This window comes from Melozone crissalis, unplaced genomic scaffold (assembly GCF_028551555.1).
Source record: "Melozone crissalis strain CALT ecotype California unplaced genomic scaffold, PUWL_Pcris_2 ptg000042l_1, whole genome shotgun sequence".
Taxonomy (NCBI): Eukaryota; Metazoa; Chordata; class Aves; order Passeriformes; family Passerellidae; genus Melozone; species Melozone crissalis.
In genome coordinates this window covers 61,880,954-61,902,890 of record NW_026535820.1, presented here as the reverse complement: position 1 = coordinate 61,902,890, position 21,937 = coordinate 61,880,954, and the positions used below count along the sequence as shown (strand labels likewise).

Sequence of the window (21,937 nt, the reverse complement as noted above, 5' to 3'; positions counted from 1 at the left end):
AATAAATATCACATTCTGTTTTAGAGACCTGCATAAACTACCTACATATCCATCTCTTTTTCTATAAGGCTTGGAGACTAGGTATGACTGTCATGATTGCATGAGAAATGGGTGGAAGAAAAATTAAACATGACCTAGAGCAGCATTTATATAAACTAAATGTCATCCTTCAAGATCAACTTCTTACTTGTTTTCAGTAGTATTACAAAATTTGCTTACTTGCTTTCAGTATACACAGTGTTACGCATATCAAGAAGAAACTGTAATGCCTTTGTTCCTTTAAGGAAATATACCCCCCCACTCCACCATTTTTATTCTGATGATCATGAGATATCAAACCTTAAATTCATCATTAGCCCCTTATACAACCATTGCATACTTCACATAATGCAAATCAAAGAGAGGCAGTTTCTAGAATCACAGGAAGAATCTACAGTGTCTTGGAAAGATGGCTTTTTTGGATGCTGGAATCTCATCAAAAATTGAACTTATAAGAAAATTCTACAGAAGATGGCACCATACAAGCCTCTCATACTGGAGCCGTTCCCTCAAAAAATGTATGGAAGGATGTATAGTTTCTTTTATCCCTCTATGGATGGGTACAGTTTATTGGATGAAGTCTCCTATGTTCTTAAAATAAACTAAGAAAAATTACATAACGGAAATTAAGATGTCGTATTAAAAGAATGAAAAAGACTTTGTTAAGGTACACTTATAATAAAATCAAGGTTTGTACCTCTCTTCCTACTGACCAGCACCACTCCTTCCTCCTGATGCACTAAAGCTCAAGTACAGCTGAAATTGAACTGTGTGTTTAAGATGCTTCTTTCACCCCAAACTGGAACCCAAATCTCTGTGGCATGTTCACACTGCAGGATGAACTCAAAGTCTGCTGACTCAGAGTCTCCCTCCTTGCCCAAGGTTTGAAAGCCTTTCAAGCCTACTGTAATTCACACAAGTAGTAAATGTTAGTATCTGGGACATTTAACCTAATGTTGCCAATTTTGCTGTAAACAAGTATAGAGTGTATACATGTCAGAAAATTGACATCATCCAGCACTCATCCCACAATTCTCATGAAGGATGAGCAATTGGTAGAAGCCACAGGATGCTTGTCTAATTACATCTAAATACAACCACTCTCTGTCCCCCAAGATCACAAGAGTTTCCCTCCAACACAGGCACACTGAGTGCAAAATCCTGACAGCACGTTTGAGAGAACCCTGAATTTCACACACAGCTAGGACAATCACCTAGATTATGCATGGAAAATCCATGTGGTTTGCTGGCAGATTCTGAGACTCCTCCTCCAGCTGCCCTTCAAAGCTGAGCTCTTGAGCTCACACTGACAGCGGCCAAACTGCACTGCACAGAGAGACAGCAGGAAAATTAGTTTCCTGTGTAGAGCAATCTAATGCCCAAATTATATCTACTGTTTTACACAGCCACTTCACTGAGACTTCTCTTTTCAACTGTATAACTAACCTCTCTTCATGCTTTTAAGTGGAATATAGTGCAGAGAGGAAATTATAACAAAATAATAGCTAACGGAACGTCTCTAGTTCCAAGAGTTTAAATGACAGCAGAAGATGGAATAAGTAGCCAGCACTGACTTATTCCAAATGGGGAAAAATGTGATCCTATCCTTGTATGATTTATGCAAAATATACCAGATTGTTTCTGGATGATACTTGGAATCAATCTCAAATCAAAGGTTTTGTAAATTATGGGTTTCGTAGATGTGTGTATGTGCATATATGCAAGTCTGTGCAGAAAATTGTACCTTATTATCCGACAAAAAGCCAAAAAATCCACACCTCCTTCACAACTTTATATCAAAGGGTCAATAAAACATGATTTTACACAGGAATAATTAAGAAGAAAAAGAAATGGAATATCCTCACTCCATGGAAGAAAGTAAAAATCTTACCCAAGATTTCAGGTACCAGAAGACTACTCAAAATATTCCAGTAATAGAAGTACTGATGCCTACTTGATTAACATCTAAAATTTTAAATACTATGTCAAATTAATGTACATAGGTTTCCAGTGAGAAAATGGGGATCAAAACATAAAAACAGTTATCAAATCTACCAATGAAGTTCCCAAAACTTCGGTCTCTTGGTTAGTGCTTAAATAAAAGCAGGCAAGTCCAAGAGCTTGGTGATATGAATACTTACATCAATAGCAAAGTTTGAATAATGGGGAGCTGTACTACCACCTCTGTGGATGGGTTTCCACAACACTGTGCTCATGCACTGCTATATTTGATGCACTGATGCCTTCCCCTCCCACAACCACTTTAATGCCATGGCAAAGTACAGCTAAGTGGCTCCAAAAAGAGGAAAATAATCAAGAAAAACAGAAGGGCAGGTGAACAAAAAAGAGCGAGAATAAAATGTTAGTACCTGAAGAAGATATTAAAGAAAGAATAGTTAGAAAGAAAGCAAGAGAAAGAAGGTAGACTCTATAAAGGAAAAACCCTTTTATTTTTTGAGGCGAGAAAAGGCAAGAGAATAAAGAAAAAGGGAGGGGTTGGAAATGGGAAAAGGTGTGAGATAACTAGGAAATCCAATCCACTACAAACTGCAAAGCCAGAGAGGAAAAGGTCAAATGTGGTCTTAAGAAATAGAGAAGGAAAGATACCTGAACTTGAAATGCCCATGCTAGTTATACACTCCATCGCATTTTGATGTGATTTCGATGCTAACACAAGATTGAAGGGAGCTTTAAAAAACTGCAGCAGGGTCAAGCCTGTTTATTTTTTGTGATGCCAAGGTTTTCTAGCAACTAATTTGAAAAACCCTAAAACCTTTCTTTTTCGTATTTTTTGTCTCAGTATCAGATCAATCAATGATGGACAAGGCATATAAATGATACAAGAGATGGAGCAAAAGGTAATGTCTTTCTCCAGAAAATAACAAGAGGATTAATGGGCATCAAAGAATTTGTTTTCCTTAAGCTGATATGGCATGTATTTAATGTCACTGTAAAACTTGTCTCATTATATGTTTCAGTATTTTTTTGGAGTAGAATATCTTTATTTCAGGCAATCTACTATACCAGGTAGCATTTACAAGCTGTACCAAGGAGAAAAACTGTGAAGTAAATAACCACTATTTTCACATGGGATGAGGGATTTATGTGGATTTCATGAGTTCATTGATTAAAACTGTTGTCAAGATCACTAATGAAGATATGTCAGCAATACATTGGTACCTGTGAAACCTTGTTCAACACCTAAGCACATACATCAACATATAGCACAGGTACACCTTTGTGTATAGATACAAACATGATTTGACTGACTACTGTTAAACCATTTTTTAAAAGGCCATTTAAAAAAGATAGAAAAAACACCTCTCTATCGTAAAGCAGGAAAAGTCTCTCTGAAATAGAGGTAACAATCCCAAACAATTCAGTTAGCATCAGACAAGGTTAGATGCTTTAAATGTCCAACTACACCAAAAGTTACTAGCATTAAATATGGACTTGACCTAAATATTAATCATATCTACTAATAATGTATATACTTATCTGTATATAGTCTAGATTTTGTCTAAAACAAAACCAACCAAGAAAGCATTGGTTTTAGAGCAACAAATTCAGGAATTGGGTTCTTTGTTTCATGATTTTCTGGATGTAATATGCACTTCAATAAGACTGCAATTCTTTAATCACAACACTTCAGCTACAGAATTAAGACAGAGCAAATATGTATTTTTCTACAGCATATACAATGGAGAAGTAAGCCCTTTTGTTGCAGTGCTTGCCTTGTTTCTTTGCCTATTCTCTACAAACCCTGAAACAATTCCCGGTGTATGAACTGCCCTTTCTAAACTATCTCTGTATTAGCTCACTCTGTGTTATAGATGGCACAAACTTCAATGTAGCTTGGAGTTAAGTCAAGAATAATCAAAAGCTTTTGAGGCAATTAGATTTTCTTCACTATCATCAAGTAATGTTCAAGTGTGCCATTAGCACAAGGCTACTGCATGGCTCTACCAAGTAGAAATTGCTTTTCTCTTTCAGTAGTCTTCTTTGAAGTCTCACATCATATCAAGAGCACAAAACAGCTTTATGTAACCTCCTCCAAACAGCAGCTCTGAACACGAGAGAGGAGAAGAGAATAGAGAAGAATGGATGTAGGTTACAATAAGAGTATTTCCATAAAAAGCGGTCATATCTGACATCTGAGATTTTAAATTAAACCCAAAATCTATTTCAAGGCAGGAGATAGCAAAAGGCTCTGGCCCTTTTCAGCAATAACCTAAAAAACCTTTTCATCTTACAAAACAACAATTCAGAGCACCTCCTTTAGAAAATTCAGATCATGGCTTATATCACAGGTATTGCAACCTCACAGTTGCCTTACAATTTAGTACAATGCTGTTCCTGGAATAAATGAAAAGCAGGTTAAAAGGATTTTTGCTATTTTCCAGCATCATATATCCAAGTAATTACCAAAAAAATCTGAAGGCTGACAGAGTACCACAAAACTGCTTTCTTTTTTTCTGACACAAAAGTAAAACCTACACATTCACAGTACTTCCACCACACATCTTACAAAACACAGTTAATAACTGAGAAGCATTACTGCCCTTATGAAAAACAATAAGAATTGCTTGTGGTTTCAGCAGTTCTGTAATTTCCCATTTCCAGCCTCCAAAAATCATCCAAATTTGGTTTACATAAACATGCTAGCTGCCATGCTTCACATGTAAAACAAACCACTTCCTAATGCCAGTATTTTTGAAGATGACAGCAGCAAACACATAAGATGTCCAAGTCTGAGAGATCTGGAACTATGAACACAGAAGGATGTTAATCTCACCTGCCACATGTTTAGTGTTGCAACTACATTTTAGTCCTACATCAGCTACTCTCATAGCAATGCTTCCAACTCTACAGGTGTCCAACATGTCAATTTACATGTCCTCTTATGAAACACATTGTCCCACAGTGCAGACACATCTTCAAAAAAATACCTGTAGGGTCTAATTAACAAGAGTAGTGTGGTGATGTCTGTCATTAGAAAGTTAGCCAACATCAGGCATTTTAGTTAGAGTGGCTTCATTCAATAGACATCAGAATTTCTTTTGTTCACATTGGCTTATTTGTGAAGGAGTCCTGGTACATGGGAGAAAAATGAAAGAAAGCAGCTTATCAGTAGGAAAACTGGTCCCAACTTAAGTGATTGACTTCCCATCTCACCCTGTTTCTGTTGAGCTAAAGAGTCCTCATCTTGGTGGAGACAGTTTTGCTGGTACTCAGTGCCACCACCACACCCTCCATTCTCCTGCCACAGCCTATTGTTCCCAGAGGCCACCAGAATAGAACAGAGGTGGAAGGAATGCAGGACTTAACAGGTTTTTTTTTATCAGAAGCCAGCTGACTCCAAACCCTCACCCTTCACCTGGCACTTGACACTTGCTTTCCAATATTTTATGTTTCACACAGGTGCCCATGATGATTCCTAAACAATGCCACAGCCTTGGGCATTGCTATGATTAATATGCTGTGTTATTGTCAACGAAAACCACTTGGAGCATACAAATATGCCTCCTAAGGCAGTGCCAAAAGACACCCCACTTGTTTCATAGTGGCCCCTGCCTGCTTCACGTTAAGATAGTTTCACCGCCTCATTACTTACAGGCTCTTTCAGTGTTAATTTTCAAAAAATTTCTGACATAAAATGTCAACTGTCCAGGAGAGCTGAAGAATTCAACAGAAGAAACTCAGTTTAAGGAAACTGATATTAGACTCTTTATTTTCCACTAAGCATAGGGTCTGTGTGTTATTGAAATAATTGTTTGAAAACACTATAGGTCTCTAAGTGGCAGCAGCCATTAGTACCTTAAGCATAGCCTTGTTATAATCTTGTTAATAATGTTCCTTGAGTGAGTTATGCACATATCGACCCTTATCAAAGACAACAGGACATAAATTCCTGCTTTCCAAAATTGCTTATGAGGCTAAGAGCTGACAAAAAAAAAAAAACAAACCCAAAAACCAAGAAAATCTTTTTTGTCACTTAATTGCGTATCACAATACGCAATGATCCATATAACTTGCCAAACACACAGGTATTGTCTAGGGGGTTTTGCTCTTTTGAGTGTTTTAGCATTTCCAGAACACATTAATAAAGAACACTAGAAGAATGAGGTTTAAAGATTTTACAATTATTTTAGCAGAACTTCATCAATTACAGCACATTTTGAAATAACAACTAAATTTTTTAATCCTGAGCACACCTTCAGTTTGGGAGAAAATCTCTCAAAAAACTCTTCAAATCATGTGAGTGTTGACTATATTTCTTACTGGGCGGGACACAGTATATGCTAAAATAAATCTCTAAAACTACAAGACAAGACCTTATTTTTTCATATATTTATTCATATATGTTGTACAGCAAGAGATTCAGGCTGAAAAAGGCAGAAGCAAAAAGGGAGCTGAGTTTTAAGCACAACTCTCAGGGCATTTCTCAGTGTAACAGCCCGTGCTGCCAGAGGCGTGTACGGACATGCCCTAAGGTATCCCTGGGTATCCTCCCAAGAAAGCAAAGCAGCAAAATGTGTAGTAGTTCTGATATACTGTGCTTACAATATGTAAAAACGTTCTTCTGCAGAGCAAAAATTGAGGATTATAGTTTTAAACAACCACTCCAGGGCTATACTGAATGCTTAAACTCATCTGACAAAATGAAAAGGAACAAGGGTTCTGCACTTCTGAATTTGGCCATTAGGTGCATACTGGATCCTGAAACTCCTATTAAGCTTATAAAACATGTTGTTTTGACCAGGTAAACTATTTTAATAACTACTTTAGCAGCTTCAAAAAAAACTGGCTCACAAATCATAAAGAGCAAGGGCTATTTCAGAGAGACATCCAATTCCATTATTTCTGAGTTAAACATCTACTTCAGACAGAATAAAATTCTTACTGTGTGAAAAGTGAAACCTCACAGTGTACACACAAAAAACATTCAGCAGAAATTACTTGTGTGCAAACATAATCTTTCATTAAGATTAGTTTGCAGGAAACTAGCAAGAATATAGCTTCTCAATTATCTACTTTTACATTTTAAAACAGTAAAGCTGTTGCTGGTAAAGCTTTATTGAGGATGTCAATTTTATCATCTTTTTCTGATGGTCCTAGAAAAAGATTAACTGTATATAAAACAGAGAAGAGTTACACAGCAATCAGAACTCGACTCTCAAGAAAGCCAGACCATACATATTTTTACTCTACATAAACATGAAAAAGCAAGTATTTCAGAACCAGGAATGGCTTCATCTACAAAGAGTGCTATGTATTTTTACACATGCTAACTGAAATAAGTTTGAATAAATGGCAATCACGCACCTGGAACGAGATATTGCTCAGCATTTCCTAAGTAATTATTTTGTTCTGAAAAGAATGAATTTTAGAAGATACTTATTTTAAGAACAACAAAAGAAAAAACTGAGAAAAGGCAGTTCTTTGTATGTGCCTGACATGAAGAATTCAAGATATTTGCTAGGCATTAAAGACTGATGCTAAAATGAGCTTTGTCTGTGGCACAGTATCTGAAAGACCTGCAGGTTCTGTAGTCAGAGGCTCTGTAAAGCATTTCAGTAACACTAGGTTAAAGAGAGCAGGATCAAATCTGCCTGGATAGGAGAAGTATATAATGGGCAGTTTTTGAAATCTGCTGTTGAATGGTTTCATCTGAACAATGACAAGCACAACTAGATGGTAATTCATACTTGTTTAGGATTTAAAGAATACAGGAGCTCAGCTAATTCTCCCCTGGTATCAGCAGAGTATCTCCTGCTTTTTCATTTCTTCTGCAGGAGGAATTTGAAAGCTCTGCCTCCTTTGCTGCTGAATGAAGGCCTCATTGAATAAAAGATAAAACTCAACACCTGGAAGTGGAAAGGAAAGTAAATCCTTGTTTCCACCTCTATAAAAGTGCTGCGTTTTCATCTGGGAATTAAGAACCACAAGCATTTAAATGTCTTTCAGGATGCTCTACGTTACACTAGATTGGCAAATGTATATTGAGGTAACATTTTCAGGGGAACAGGAGCTAAGAGCTATTGGCCTCCTGACCATGGATAAATAGTAACAAGGTTAGTAAGGTTAGTATAGCTACTTAATCAAAACATCACTTTCTGCTTTAGTGAGTGAAATGCGAGCATGGAAGAATGAACAATTTCTGCTTTTCTGATTAATTTTTCTCCTTACTATGAGATATCCCATCCTAAAAAGATGAAGTACTGTCGAATCTTTGTAGCAAGTCCTGTTTCAGCCACTGTAGTCAATGAGATTTTCACATCTGTTTTAACTACTACTACTAAGCACCAACTTACCCTTAAGTTTTTTCTTCTAGTTTAGAAAGGTTCTCAGAGAAAAATCGTTTAATCAACAAAGAAATAATCTTGGAAGCCACTAATTCCAATCACTCCTACCATGATCCTGCATCACCAACGCTTTCACAAAGCCATTGTGAAATCTCCTTCTAACACTTCCTGAAAATAATCTACAAAATAGCAAACAACATGTGCCCCTGCTCTGCCCTCAAATCCTTTGGCCATATAAATCAAACAAAACAGAACTAGAGCAAAGCTAACACACACTTCCAGTAGAAACAACTGTATTCCCAACTAATGTTAGATTTAATACAAAAATTAAAAGCCCTCCCTTAGACCGCAACACTTGTGAAATAGGAAGCTGAGGTGGAAATTAAAAGCACAGAGCAAGAAATCTGCAGTGAGCTTGTTGTAGCCTACAAATAGGAAGTAGTTGGGAGAAGGAAAACCTTCACTGTCAAATGGAAAATATGGTAAGACCATAACTTTAATACAAACTTTCACTTGTCCTTTCCCCTGCACTTGTATTCTCAGATATATATACAGGGTATGCTTGGAAGCAACAAAAGAGTGGAGGTAAAAAAAAATCATCTATCAAACAATTGTACTACCTTAATAATATATTAAAGGTCCTAAAACAAAGATCAAAAGCAAATATATTTAAGCATTTATATTCCATTCCACATTGTGTGATGACTAATTTGTAAAGAGTGCAGAAGTCCTCACAACTGCAGCCAAAATCATTTGAGAATACTTTGATATAATGCCACAAAGGATATGAGCAGGAAGACAGCAGGAGTTACAAATGACCAAGTTCCATTAAAAGTGCTAATAAAAGAATAATGGAATTTCCTTGTACTATGAATAAAAAGTGTTTTGTACAGGAGAATTAAGACATGGACAGGAATATCAAAGTTTCTTGTTCACCAGTTGCATCGCCTTATTAGATCTTAATTGACTTACTATTACATTTACCTTAAAATGCTTCAATTCAAAGGAGCAACAATTCCATTCAAAATCTTATCACACTAGTTTCCTTTATTCTTCATGTTTCTCCATTAAGGCCATTTTCACAGGCCATTAATATCAGCTTCACCAATCTTTGTAAATAATGTGAGACTATTTATAAAAGAAGTACTAAGCAGAGATGAATTTAACTTGAAATTAGCTACAATTATTAAAGCTATAGAATATAAATGCTATTTTACAATGTATTTTTAAACTAAATTTTCAAGTGGCCGGTAACTACAGAACTCTCCCAGCAACAACCTGCCTGATAAATTTCATCCATTCATTTACACACTGCGTTTCTCATTGACATATGTGCAGTTACACATATATTGCACATATGTGCATGTCTTCCTACAAAGAGGTACAGACTTCTGCCACCTTCTTCTCCCAAATATAAAATCTAGCTGGTTTTTCCAATGTATTTGGTAAATGGCCAGGAAAAGAAGAGATAAGAGTTCAGAACTTTCCTTTGCAATGTCTAAACAACAACAACAGCAACAACAGAAATGTTTCAAATCTTCCTTTGTTTTAATGGATACTTGCAAAATCACTCACACTTCTCAAAACAGAAGCAGCAAAGACAGACATCTCATACTGCTGACAAATTTTTAAACGGTTTTGTGCACTTGTTAAAAGAATATGCCCACAGAGGCATCAGAGATAGGAGGAACACCATGAAAATATTTTAAAACCTACTCAACATTCCTTCAGTCTGCTGCTTAATGCTCTCTTCTGATAACATCCAGAAGAACCCCATGACATAGCTATAGCACAGAAATACTGTGATCTCTGTCTCTTGGTTCTCCAAAATCTTCTTGTAACAACTTTATTATTTTTATTTCACATTGCAATGAGAAAGGACCCTCTTTTTTTCCCCCAGATGTTACAAACAAGTTATAATGATGGATGTTTCTACTTCTTCCCCCAGACAACCACCAGGCTGTTCACACAGCAGCGTCTTTGAACGATGCTTTTGTGATCAATAGATAATTCATTAGTATCATGTATCTCAGGGCCTAATTGACACAACAGGCTAAGCAACATACTCTAGGGTAACACAGTTCCCAAACACAGAGGAAAAAAAAGAGGGGAATCCAATACCACATGTGGTCACTTTGCAGGATGTAATGCCAGTCTATAAATTATATTTCTACGAGGTTAATGTGAGCCATTGGTTTCACAAATCAGAAAATGCACCTTTTCAAGCTTGGCTTAAAGAAACAAAGAAATATTTATGTGACAGCAGAATTTAAGCTTAGCACTTTCAATTTTATCATTTCTCCTCAACTTTGCATTAAACAAGAAACATAGTTACCACAAATGTTTGGAGTTTTTCTTAACAACAAACTGAGATAGTACATTTTTTCCTTACCTTATGATCATATGGGTTGTATGAATGAAACAGCTGGGACAGATCCTTCGTTCTCTGTTTTTTCTGTAAAGGATTATTAATAAATAAGCCATATTAGAAAAGTTAAAGGAGAAAGAGAGAAGCTACTGATTAAAAAGCTGCATGCAGGTACAAACACATTCTCTCCCCACTTTGTTAATGAAACTGTAGTTATAAAGAGCAGTGTATGCAGATTAAGGATATTAAATATTACAGGAAATAATTAACATATATATTAACAATATTAAGGAAAATATCCTTAATAAATAATAAACACTAATTTGTGGAACCTCAGTGGAATGTGTAAACAATTCACAATATATCATAAATAAAATTTTAGAATACAGATAACAAAACTGAGAGATCAGGCTGCAATCTTGTAAAGACTTGTCTACTATTCTAGCATGTACATGCAGTATTGCCTTATAGAAGATCAGGTGTAAAGGAAATCAGTTTGAAGAAGAATAATTTATTATTTGTCGATTTCTTTTGATGCTAATACTCTCACTGCTTTGATTGTGGAAAATTAATAGGTTATATCTCATTTAATGCCAAGGCAAAGGAAAAAAATTCTTCTGTTCAGAGCATAGTTCAAAGACAAAACCTGCTTGATCCAACTCCTGAATTTAACCAAAGAGCTTTCAGTAATTTCAGCTGATGTTAAATAGAATTTCTCAGATGTATCCGATGGAGGGTGGACAAGAAGAGGAGAAAAACACTCTTTGTCTTTAATGCAGGGATGAGTCACAAATCAGTTCAAAGTTTTATTGTGTCAAAATCAGTGTTTACTTATCTCATAGCTGGGGAAGGCAAATCATTGCATGTTGGAAAATGTGTAAAGGGGAGACAACTGCAAGAACTCCTTGCTTGCAGTCTGTACCAGTGTCCTATTTAGCCGTTGTTTCTGTGAAAGTAGTTTTACAGCTAAGCTGGAAAGATCTGTTTATGTTTCCAGCATGCTGGGAGCTACATAGACAGCTGCATGACTGCAGAATTTATTTTAACTTCTGGGAACTATAGGGCAATTTAGTAACTTTTGATCATGCAACATAAACTATGTCTTTTCTTTCTTTACATAGTTTTTATTTTCACTGAATGTTAAGCAACTTACAATGACTTCTTTTCTGGTAGTACAGCTGTAGACAGTCAAAGTACTTAAAACACTATAAAAATTATTTGGAGAAGTGTGATAAAAAATTAAAAAGAGATATGAAAATGATTACTAAAAAGAGATTGCTTGAAAAAACCTAATTTAAAGTAGCATCATGCAAGAAGAAGACAAAAGCACCTGAGTTTGGGTCATGGAAACCCCACTAATCCTTCTAGGAAGAAAACCCTACAAAATCCAGAAAAATTCCAAGTCTTGCTCATTGTTATTGAAGACTATTTCTATTGTACTCATTCTGACTGCAATTACTTTAATAACACTCAGTAAAACAATATGATGGAAAACCACCCATCTTTAACCCTCAGACTCTCACCAAAATGCTGGTTACACATTCAGCTAGATGAAGACTGAAGATGGGGCTTCCCTTACGCAACACACTGACAGTCTTCATCTTTTTTGTATTATAGAAAATTATGGTTTCTTTCCTACCTTTCCACAAAAGTTTTATTTTTTTGTACAAAACCAAAACTCCCCTGACTGGGAAAATGCTGGAAATTTGTAACAGAAAAAATGTGCAATGAAACTTCTCAAGATGCAGATGAAGAAATGCCCCAAAATTCCCAGGGTATCCCATAGGTTTAGGTGAACTAAATCTAAACAGCATTTTATTGTTTTGTATGGAATCTGAATATACACAGATAAAAATGTCATAAGCACAGAGTTAAGGTTGCTTAGTAATAACTTCTGTCTTTCTACAGCAAAAAGTGAACTTTAACTCAGATCTCTAAAACCCAAAAATATGTTGTATTTCAAAACACACACAGGACAAGGAATTCATGCTGCTCCAATGGTAATCCCTTCAACTCCTACAGCTGGCATGAGTCACATGGTATGAATAATAAGTTTTTGAAATAAAGCAGCAGCATGGTTCACAGCTCACCTCTGCAGTACAGGGCAGAAGGTAAAGCAGGCCTCTCCATGGCAAGAGGCTGCAGTGGAAAGTAAGGAGTCCAAAAGCTCCTTCTCCTTCATCACCTCCAGTGGACTATTTCAGTCCCTAAATTACCTATTTATAAACATTTATTCAGAATTTCTTCCCCTAACATAGCTTCATATCCCTATTTATGTTCCCTCAGCCTAGTCCAACATCTCTTTAAAGTGACCTTTGACCAATAAAAAAAATTCTATTTCCCTGCTCTTTTTCTTCAGTGTTCTGATTCTCCAGTCCTTTGTTCTGTACCAATAATGTTGCCAAAAGCACATCACAAAAATCCACTCAAAACCTCTCTCTGAACTTAGGCAACAGTACTAGATTATTATATTGCTCCACGTGCAGCAGCACTTTTGTTTTCAAACATGCTCACAGACCTACAGAGGATATATATTAATTATTTCTGAAAAAAATTATATTTTCTTTCCAAATTAGCATGAGAAGACCTTCCAGGAGTCTCATAGCAACATCAGGCTCATAGCTTATTCCTGCACTCCTCTCAGGCTTGCCATACAGTGATAGATAGTCCTTGGTTTGCAGCACTTAAAGGAACAAGTTCAGGGAGAGGAGATAGAGAGAGAAATTCAGATCCTATACTGATGTGAGACACTTAAAAAATATATGCATATGACTGTAAAAACAAATTTTCAGTTTTCTGCATTAAAAAGTTGTAAAAATATCACATTATATAGTAGATGAAAAGGAGACACTTTTTATATCTTTATCAGGAAAATTACGTGAACATCTGATGAAGAATGAATTAAAATGCTACTGCAGGACTGAGTTAAATACTGTAAAACCATATATGCTTGTACAGATAAGTATGCCAGGATGGAAGGTTTTCCTTAAATAAATCAATATTTTTTCCTAAATGAGTTATTTCAAGCTTGTTACTAAAATGCACCTAAGTAATTAACTTCTTCTGAAAAGACAGGTAGTGTCTAAGATATTTATACAAATAAGAACCAGAAGCCAACATCAACTAATGACATTTCTGAGGACAGAACACACAGACAATGTTAGTAGAGAGGAAACAATACATTACCACAATTTCATTATTTCCCCCATCCTGCAAGCAGATATGCAATGCAAGTAACACACACTTTGCTCTGTTTATTTCCTTTCTCTCTCTCATTTTGCTGGGCCTCAAATTTTTGATTACTGGAATTTATTGAGGGGATGCTGGTCATCCAATATGCATATTATATGTTTAAGGTATAGTAACAATAAAGGTTCCTTTGACAACAATCTGGGGCTATACACCAATAAAGCTGAGTTAGTGACCTTGGTGTTTTTACTCTTTTTCTAGTGCACTGCTTTTTAGCAATAATAAAACTTTTTCTAATGTCTTACATGGACTATACTGTGGATTATTATTCTTCTTTTGCAGAATAATGTAGAAGTGATGAAATATCACTTAAAGAACAAGAGAATGTAAAAAAAATCAACCAACAAAAAAATCCAACAAACCCTGTAGTGCAGAAGGAATTTAAAACCATTTAAAATCTTTTCTGCACAAGTAAACCAGCACAGAACTTTCTGCTACCATAGAATTTTATTTTTTTTATAATAATGGTGTGAAAATAGAGTAAAAGTAGGGCTATCCTAATAATAAATTTTTATAATCAGAATATACTTTAGAAAAATAATTTTACAAATGGAATAGTTATAACAAATACTAAACACTGTAGGCTCACACATGTATATTGCACTTATCTTGTGATCCTCTTTTCATATTCAGGTGATAATTACCTGTCTTTCAGATGATTTTAATGTAGCCCAAAACTTGTTTGTTTTCTTTTCAAGCATGGTGCCATAGGTCTGCAATGTTTATTGTGAAGGAGAACTACAATATCACTGAGGTATTTATTTTATAGATTACTTGGAAGCTACTTAAATTGAATATTCTCAGGTTTTCATCTAGGAATAAAAGGGACAAAATTACTCCCAATATGAAGGTATTACTGCTTTCCTTTAGACTCAACTTTCATTTTCTAAAGCCTATTTTCACCTTCAAAGTTCTTAGTAATTCCAGCCTTATACTGTGGCAGATCTGCAGATTCCAGCATTTCCACAGAAAGTCTCAGCATCAATATATTGCCAGCAAAGTTCTCTTGTCTTTGTTTTCTTGCTCACACGATTTAAAATCATTCCAATACACAGGGCTGCCTTCAGTAACAAGAACATGTATCTGTTTCTGTTCAAATACTCTTCATGAGTACAGTGAATAACAACATGTGTCAAGGCAATCAGATAAATGTCTTTATTTCATTCTGTTCCCTCACTAACCAATCATCTCCCCCATTTCTCTTTTACATACTGCTGATCAGAATTAAAAAACAAATTTATTTTACCACAGGAACTTTATTTAATTTAGAGTTTATAAAGCATCCCACCCCTATCCTTGAGCATGCTAAAAACCAACAGCAATATTCAGTTTTTCTTTCAAACAAGTCTGGAAAACCACTTTAGCTCCTTCTGTAGTATCTAATGAATTACCTAATTTAAAGTCATATTAAACTTAGTGAATCAGGGAAAAATATAACTACAATTTTAATACACTTTGGGAGAAAAATGAAGCAACTTTTCAAGTATTTTCACAGTTTCCCTCCCCAGTATAACTGAAAGCACAGAGGCTCCAGAAACACAGACACCCACAAAACCATGAGATTGGATCTTTCTTTTCTGAACCAGCACTTTCTAACACGTTTTGTGTTATGGCATTCTCTGACTTCAGTAACATCCATTTTCTGATCAGTAAAAGAGCTGTGTCTTTCTTTTCCCTTATGTTACATCTGTGATCTCAAAACTACAAAGGCATGGGGCAGTTCCAAACTCAGAACTTTTATAAATTAGAAGGAAGCAGGTAGCACCCTGCCCAAAGACACCCCCTGGACTAACTTTAATCTCCACAGAATTACTTGGCAAAACACCAGAGAGGGAGATAGCAACTACTCCAACCAAGGTACATTTAAAAGCCTTTCTTGGAGATTCAATCCATAAAGTATTAAATCTGTGTACCTATAACCACAACAGAGATATGAGACAAGCCACTGGAACCACCATGTTATCAAAGTTTGCAGATTGCTTTTTGGTCTGCAAAACAGCTTTTAAAAAAGTGATCAGAAACCACTGAACCATTCTCTTTGACCTCTGTTATTCAATGCATCACCCTCTCAGAAATGATCCTGAAAAAAACATTGTGCCCCAGCCAGATTTCTTGATAAAATCATACCTGGTGTTCTTTCTGCACTTGTATCCATGCCCTGTAAGCTCTGAAAGAACAGAAGTGACAACACAGGCCTGACAACTTCTCTGCTTCCTATCCCTACCTCACCTCTACTGACATTATTCCTGTCTTTCTGATCCCATCTATAATGAAGCACAGAAGATAATTTCGGGTCTTTTGACCTAACCTACCTGAATTACTATGTTATTACTATGTTATTACTATGTTTACTCACTGCTCTGCTTCAGCCACTGACCCACACATATATTCAGCTTGCTTTAATAAATAACATTCTAATAATTTTTGATCCATGCATAGAAAATATCATTTAGTGTATAGTGTGTTATTCAGCAGTTCACCTCAATGTTACAGGATAGTGGACTTTTCTTCCCAGCTCCAATTAACAACAGAACTGTAGATAATTCATATTCTGTATACTTTTTTTTTTACACAAAATGATTCTTTAAAAAATATATATCATGGTTCTATGCCTCCATGCAATATTTGTCTATTTATTTTATTTTAATAAAATGAAATAAATTTAGTTTATTGTCTAAAAGAGCAAAATATATAAAACTTCACACAGCTTTACTGATGATTAATACTATAAAATGATTGCAAACATTAAAGGAATACTGTCTTCAGGATTATAGCAACACAAATTATTATGGTTTAGTCTATTTTACATTTTATGTAGAGATTCTGATTTATGGAAAATTACAGAGATTTTCAAAAAACAGCTAGGATCTTCATAAGAACATCTGTCAACCTATGTGAAAATAATTTGTTGAAAGATACATTTTCAATTAAATAATGCGCATTGCAATTTCCTCCTTCTTACCTCCCATATATTAGCTATGTAATACAGACACTTCAAACACATATATTTCACAAATGTTGCTGAATTTTATTCCTTCTGGTAAATTTGAGACATTTTAATTTATCTTATGATTAAAGCTTGCTATTCCTGTCACTTTTTATTAGAGAGATAGGCAATCACCAATCATATGAAATTTAACAAGGGCAAATGCACCTGGGATGAGGCACACCTGGATGTAGGGATTGAAGAATGAGAGGCTGGAGAGCAGCACTGTGCAAAGGGATGAGGAGGTCCTGGTCAATGTCAAGGTGAATCTGAGCCAGCAGTGCCCTGGCAGCCAGGAGGGCCAGCCCTGTCCTGGGGGCATCAGGCACAGCATGGCCAGTGGGCAAGGGAGGGGATTGTCCCCTCTGCTCTGGGCTGGGGCAGCCTCACCTCGAGTGCTGGCGACAGTTTTGGTGCCACAATGTAAAAAGGACATTAAACTGTTAGAGAGTGTCCAAAGGAGGTCCATGGAGATGGAGAAGGGCCTTGAGGGGAAGCCCTGTGAGGAGCAGCTGAGGGCACTTGGTCTGTTCAGCCTGGAGAAGAGGAGACAGCAGGGAGCCCTCATTGCAGTTACAGCTTCCTTGTGAGGGGAAGAGGAGGGACAGACACTGCTCCCTTCTCTGTGGTGACCAGTGGCAGGACTTGAGGAAATGACACTGAGTCAGAGCAGGTTTAGGTTGGATATCAGGAAAAGGTTCTTCACCCAGAGAGTGGCTGGGCACTGGAACAGGCTCCCCAGGGAAGAGGTCACAGCACCAAGCCTGACAGAGCTCAAGACACATTTGGATAATGCTCTCAGGCACTGGGTGTGATCCTTGTGATGTCCTGCACAAGGCCAGAAGTTGGACTCAATAACCTTCCAACTCAGGATATTTTACAATTCTGTGATTCTATAAATTATGCAAAATTTATTCTGAAGACTTTTACAAAACAATTATTAATTTCAGGAAAAGCCTTGCAGCACTGCTCATTTTGAGGGTCCACAAATTTGGTATAGTTTGTTAAATGCTCTGTCTCACTTCTGATAGTTTTTTATATCTGAAATTCACGTAGAAATTTCACAGTCTATATATGAGGTGGGTACTTCCTATAACTGTTTAGGAAGACTGCTTAGGTCAAAACAATTTGTCGACCAAAATATCTAGCTGAATCTTGGCCTGTGGTATCAGCCATATTTCAAATCAGATTGACACTAAATCAGAAATAAAGTGATTGGTCATGAGGGATAGACTGGTTTTGAATACAGTTATTGCAGCCAGTTACACAACCATATAAACCAGAATGAACTGCAAACTACAGCTTCGTAATGACGTGTTATTTTAAAATATCTGTGTATCTGTATCTATAGATATGTTAAGCCCAGGACATACATAAGCCCAGGACAAACCTGTCAGCAGGGCACTCTTTTCCTTTTTACAGTCTGGTGAGGTTATCTGTGTGCTGTACCACACACAAGCAGCCTTGAAAGCACCAAGTTTTCCAGCCTTATAAGAAGAACAGAAAGAGAAGTGCTGAAGAAGGTACAGTGTGGTACAAACTGCAAGGAGCAGTGCTCAGGTGCTTGCTATATGAGAGAGACCACCTACAACACACGAATTCACTAGACACATAAAAACTGTTCTCATTGCTTTATCTTCATCTATTATTCAGTCCTCCACTCTACTTCCAGGTTTTCAGGAATTCCAGGTTCCAAGAGTTTTAGCCCAATGACCAGAGGTGCAAGCAGAGCAATGAAAACAGCGGAAGATAAAAGTTCCAGAGCACTCACTGTCCTCACTGACTGTGATGGCTTTGAGGGAGTTCACTTGGATTATCAAAGACAAGATGAAGTTCAAGAAAGGGTCACCAAGAACCCACCTCAGGATATTTCAGTGTCCTTTCATTCCAAAGTATGTTGTATGGGCCAGCATAAATGTTACATTATTTGCAAATGATGGACAAGCTTAGTTGCCTCAATGAAACAAATTAATTTGCTGTCTGTGTTAAGTTATAAAAAATTACACCTAAACCACATTCTCATTTGAAGAAGTCTGGAATTTTGAAAATTTTCTGTTCTGATGCCTACATTCAGTTTCAGGGAATAAGTTGTTACTAATTACTACAGCTGCTGGCACTGTTTTTAGGTCTGAGCAGTCTGGATTTTAAAGTGAATTAAAATTCCAAACTGAAAAAGAGCATTTTGTTTCAGTTTTACATAAGTTACATAAATGTAATTCAAGCAAAAATTACAAAAATTACAAAAAGGCACAGTTAAGACTTCTTCCACGATTCTTCCACTTCATTATGAGCCAATAACCAGGACAGCAGAATAAAGAGTAGATTGGAGATAAAACTGTTTTCTCTAATAAAATCAAAGGCTATTCTACCTTATCTCTGAGAGTATCTTCTTTTCCTACTATTCAGCTCAGGAGCATGTGGCGTTCAAAACCCCTGGTGCTATTTCAGCTTCCTTGCAACTAAAAATCTCACAATTCCATCAAGGTTTTCAGACTCACAGGGGAAGGAGGATGGGCAATGAATGCTCATGGCCACTACAAATCTTGGAGGACTACACTTTCCAAAGTTATTTTTTCATACAACATGTGTTCTGCACATGGCTGTAAGCATCAGTCCCCAAAGTTGCATGATGTTAACAGCAGTTTCATTATTCTTGCAAATTCTGTAACTATTTCTGGCCTGACAATGAAGTTCAGGAAGAACTCCCCTTCTTTCTCCTTATGTATATTCTCCATATTTTATTTTATTTTGTTTTCCAATTACTTTTCTTAACAACATGGCCTAGACTGAACTCAGAGTTGTGCTTTGTGCTTTACTTTAAGATGGTCTAATTTTCAACTTGGATTTGTATAAAGTTTGTGAGGAAGCTGTTGGTAATTTTCATTCCAACCAGTTTCTCCTGTAAAAAAAAAAAAAAAAAAAAAAAAAAAAAAAAAAAAAAAAAAAAAAGTAGAACACCAACTAAGCTGGCTTCCTAAGTGCATTTCCAATCCTGCTTTGAATTTTGACTTGTTTTCTCAAGCAACACAGTTGTGCTCCTTGAAAGCACAAGACTTCTATTTTACACCGGTGTAAGATTTAAGAGCCACAGCTCCAAGCTAGAGTAAAAATACTTTGGTCCTTTCTCAGGGGTCTGACTCTGCACTGCCCAGCTGTTACTGTTCAATTTAACCCATTCCCCAGATTCAGCTATGAACTCAATTTTCAGCAGCTCCACAGGCAGACCATTTATAGCTCTCAAAAAGGGTTCAACCTATTTTAAAACCTACCAGCTCAACTGTCTCCCATAACAACAAAAACATATTTTCATTTGAGCGCCTGGTCATATAACTGAAGGTGGTTTGAGCTTGAGCTGGTTCTAGCTCTAAAATCAAATGGCTTTAAACACTTATAAAATTCTGTTTAGTAGTTTTGTCTAACCGCAAAACCCCTATTCACAGGTAATTATGCTCCTTTGAATTCATTGCAAAAAACTGAAGTTCTGGCTACATACTGGAGTAGATTTAAAGATACAGCATAAAAGCAGTCAAATGTTTTGGCCATCTTCTAAACAGAGGAAAGGAAGAACCAGGCTTTCATAGGTCAACCACTTTATAGAGTTACTGGAAAAAAAAACCAGGAAGGAAGTAATCCAAAACTATTTCTAAGCATCTAGAAGGTAACAAAAGGAACCAACATTGATATGGCACTAACCAACAGACACACCAATCAAAATAAAACCCATCAAAGAATAACTGCGTTTGCAGATGAGAGAATTCATAGCTATCAATGGTTTGTAGGGCTTTCTGCAGTACCTCACATGTTGTTCTCATAAAAATCACAAGGGAACATGGATGTAAATAAAACTACTAGAAAGCAACTTGATGGAAAATGTTAGCTTGGAATACTACTGCAGTTCAGTGATAAATATGAAGAACTATATATTGGTTTTTTCTTCATGCTCCACATTTCCCTCCAGCCTTCACATTTTAACTCCCTGGTCCCAAAGTTGTCATGAAAATATTCACTCAGGTTTTTATTCTAGCAGAACAGCAAACAGCAAATAAAAGTGCACTGCTGAAGAACAAATTGTAGTACAGAGGTTCAGCAAACTCAGACATTAATCAGTCTTGGCTTCTCTTACACATGAAGAACATTCTGCATGTTACACCATGCATTGTTGCATGTGCTGGGGAGGGGAGATGTGTGTCAGGGGCCAAGAACCTTTGATACAGCAGGAGCAGTTATCACAGCTGCATCCAATTCCTGGGGCGTGTAATTCCAGTTAGTCACAGCACTTAACAGGGGAGATCATAGTGATGATACCCTGGAGTAACAGTACTGCTGAATAAGTGGCATTGTTTCTTTTTTTTACTTACTTTTATTTTCTCCCACCTTATGATCTCCACAGCATTTCTCTTTAACTTTAGAAGAATGTCCCATTGCATAATCTTTGGATTGGCCACCATTACTCTGATGCAAGAAGTATTACTGATTCTGCTATGTCTGTGAGAATTAGAAAGGAGATGGTACCTTCCTGTCTGGGCATTTAAATCACATTAACTAATCAAGTCCACCTGAGGCTGCACTCTCTCAACCTTCAAGTGCTTAACAGTGCCATTGCTTTTGTCATGTATCACATGAAACCTTGTCAAGTTATTTCTAAATCCATATTGGACAGCAGATGAATTCTTTCCTTGCTTTAGCTCTGACCCTGGCCTCCCCAAGCACCTTGTGCCCCATCACTACCCACCTAAAGCCTGAAACATATGCTCAAAGGCAAGAGTGGTCCTCACTTGTCATCCTTCCTCACTGTCTGCTTAACAGGTACCTTACCAGCCTTTTCTTTGATGGGACATCTACAATGTCCACTTGTGCTCCTTTCCTTTGGAGCTCTGAACACAGCTAAAGGTGCCCCTTGCACAAGCAATGCTATTCCATTTGCTACCCAGACATCTGAAGTTAAAAAATGCTGAAGCAGAGGACAGCTAATATTGCCTGACACAGGAG

General features: G+C 36.7%; 1 protein-coding gene across 1 annotated transcript in view; it reads right to left on the bottom strand.

Moving 5' to 3' along the window:
- Window positions 1-21,937, bottom strand: part of CDKAL1 (CDK5 regulatory subunit associated protein 1 like 1) — a 377,883-nt gene that overhangs the window by 77,274 nt on the left and 278,672 nt on the right. Inside the window, exon 13 of the mRNA XM_054284911.1 lies at window positions 10,738-10,800. Within this exon, the coding sequence (XP_054140886.1) occupies window positions 10,738-10,800 (63 nt within the window). The remainder of the gene's footprint in view (window positions 1-10,737; window positions 10,801-21,937) is intronic.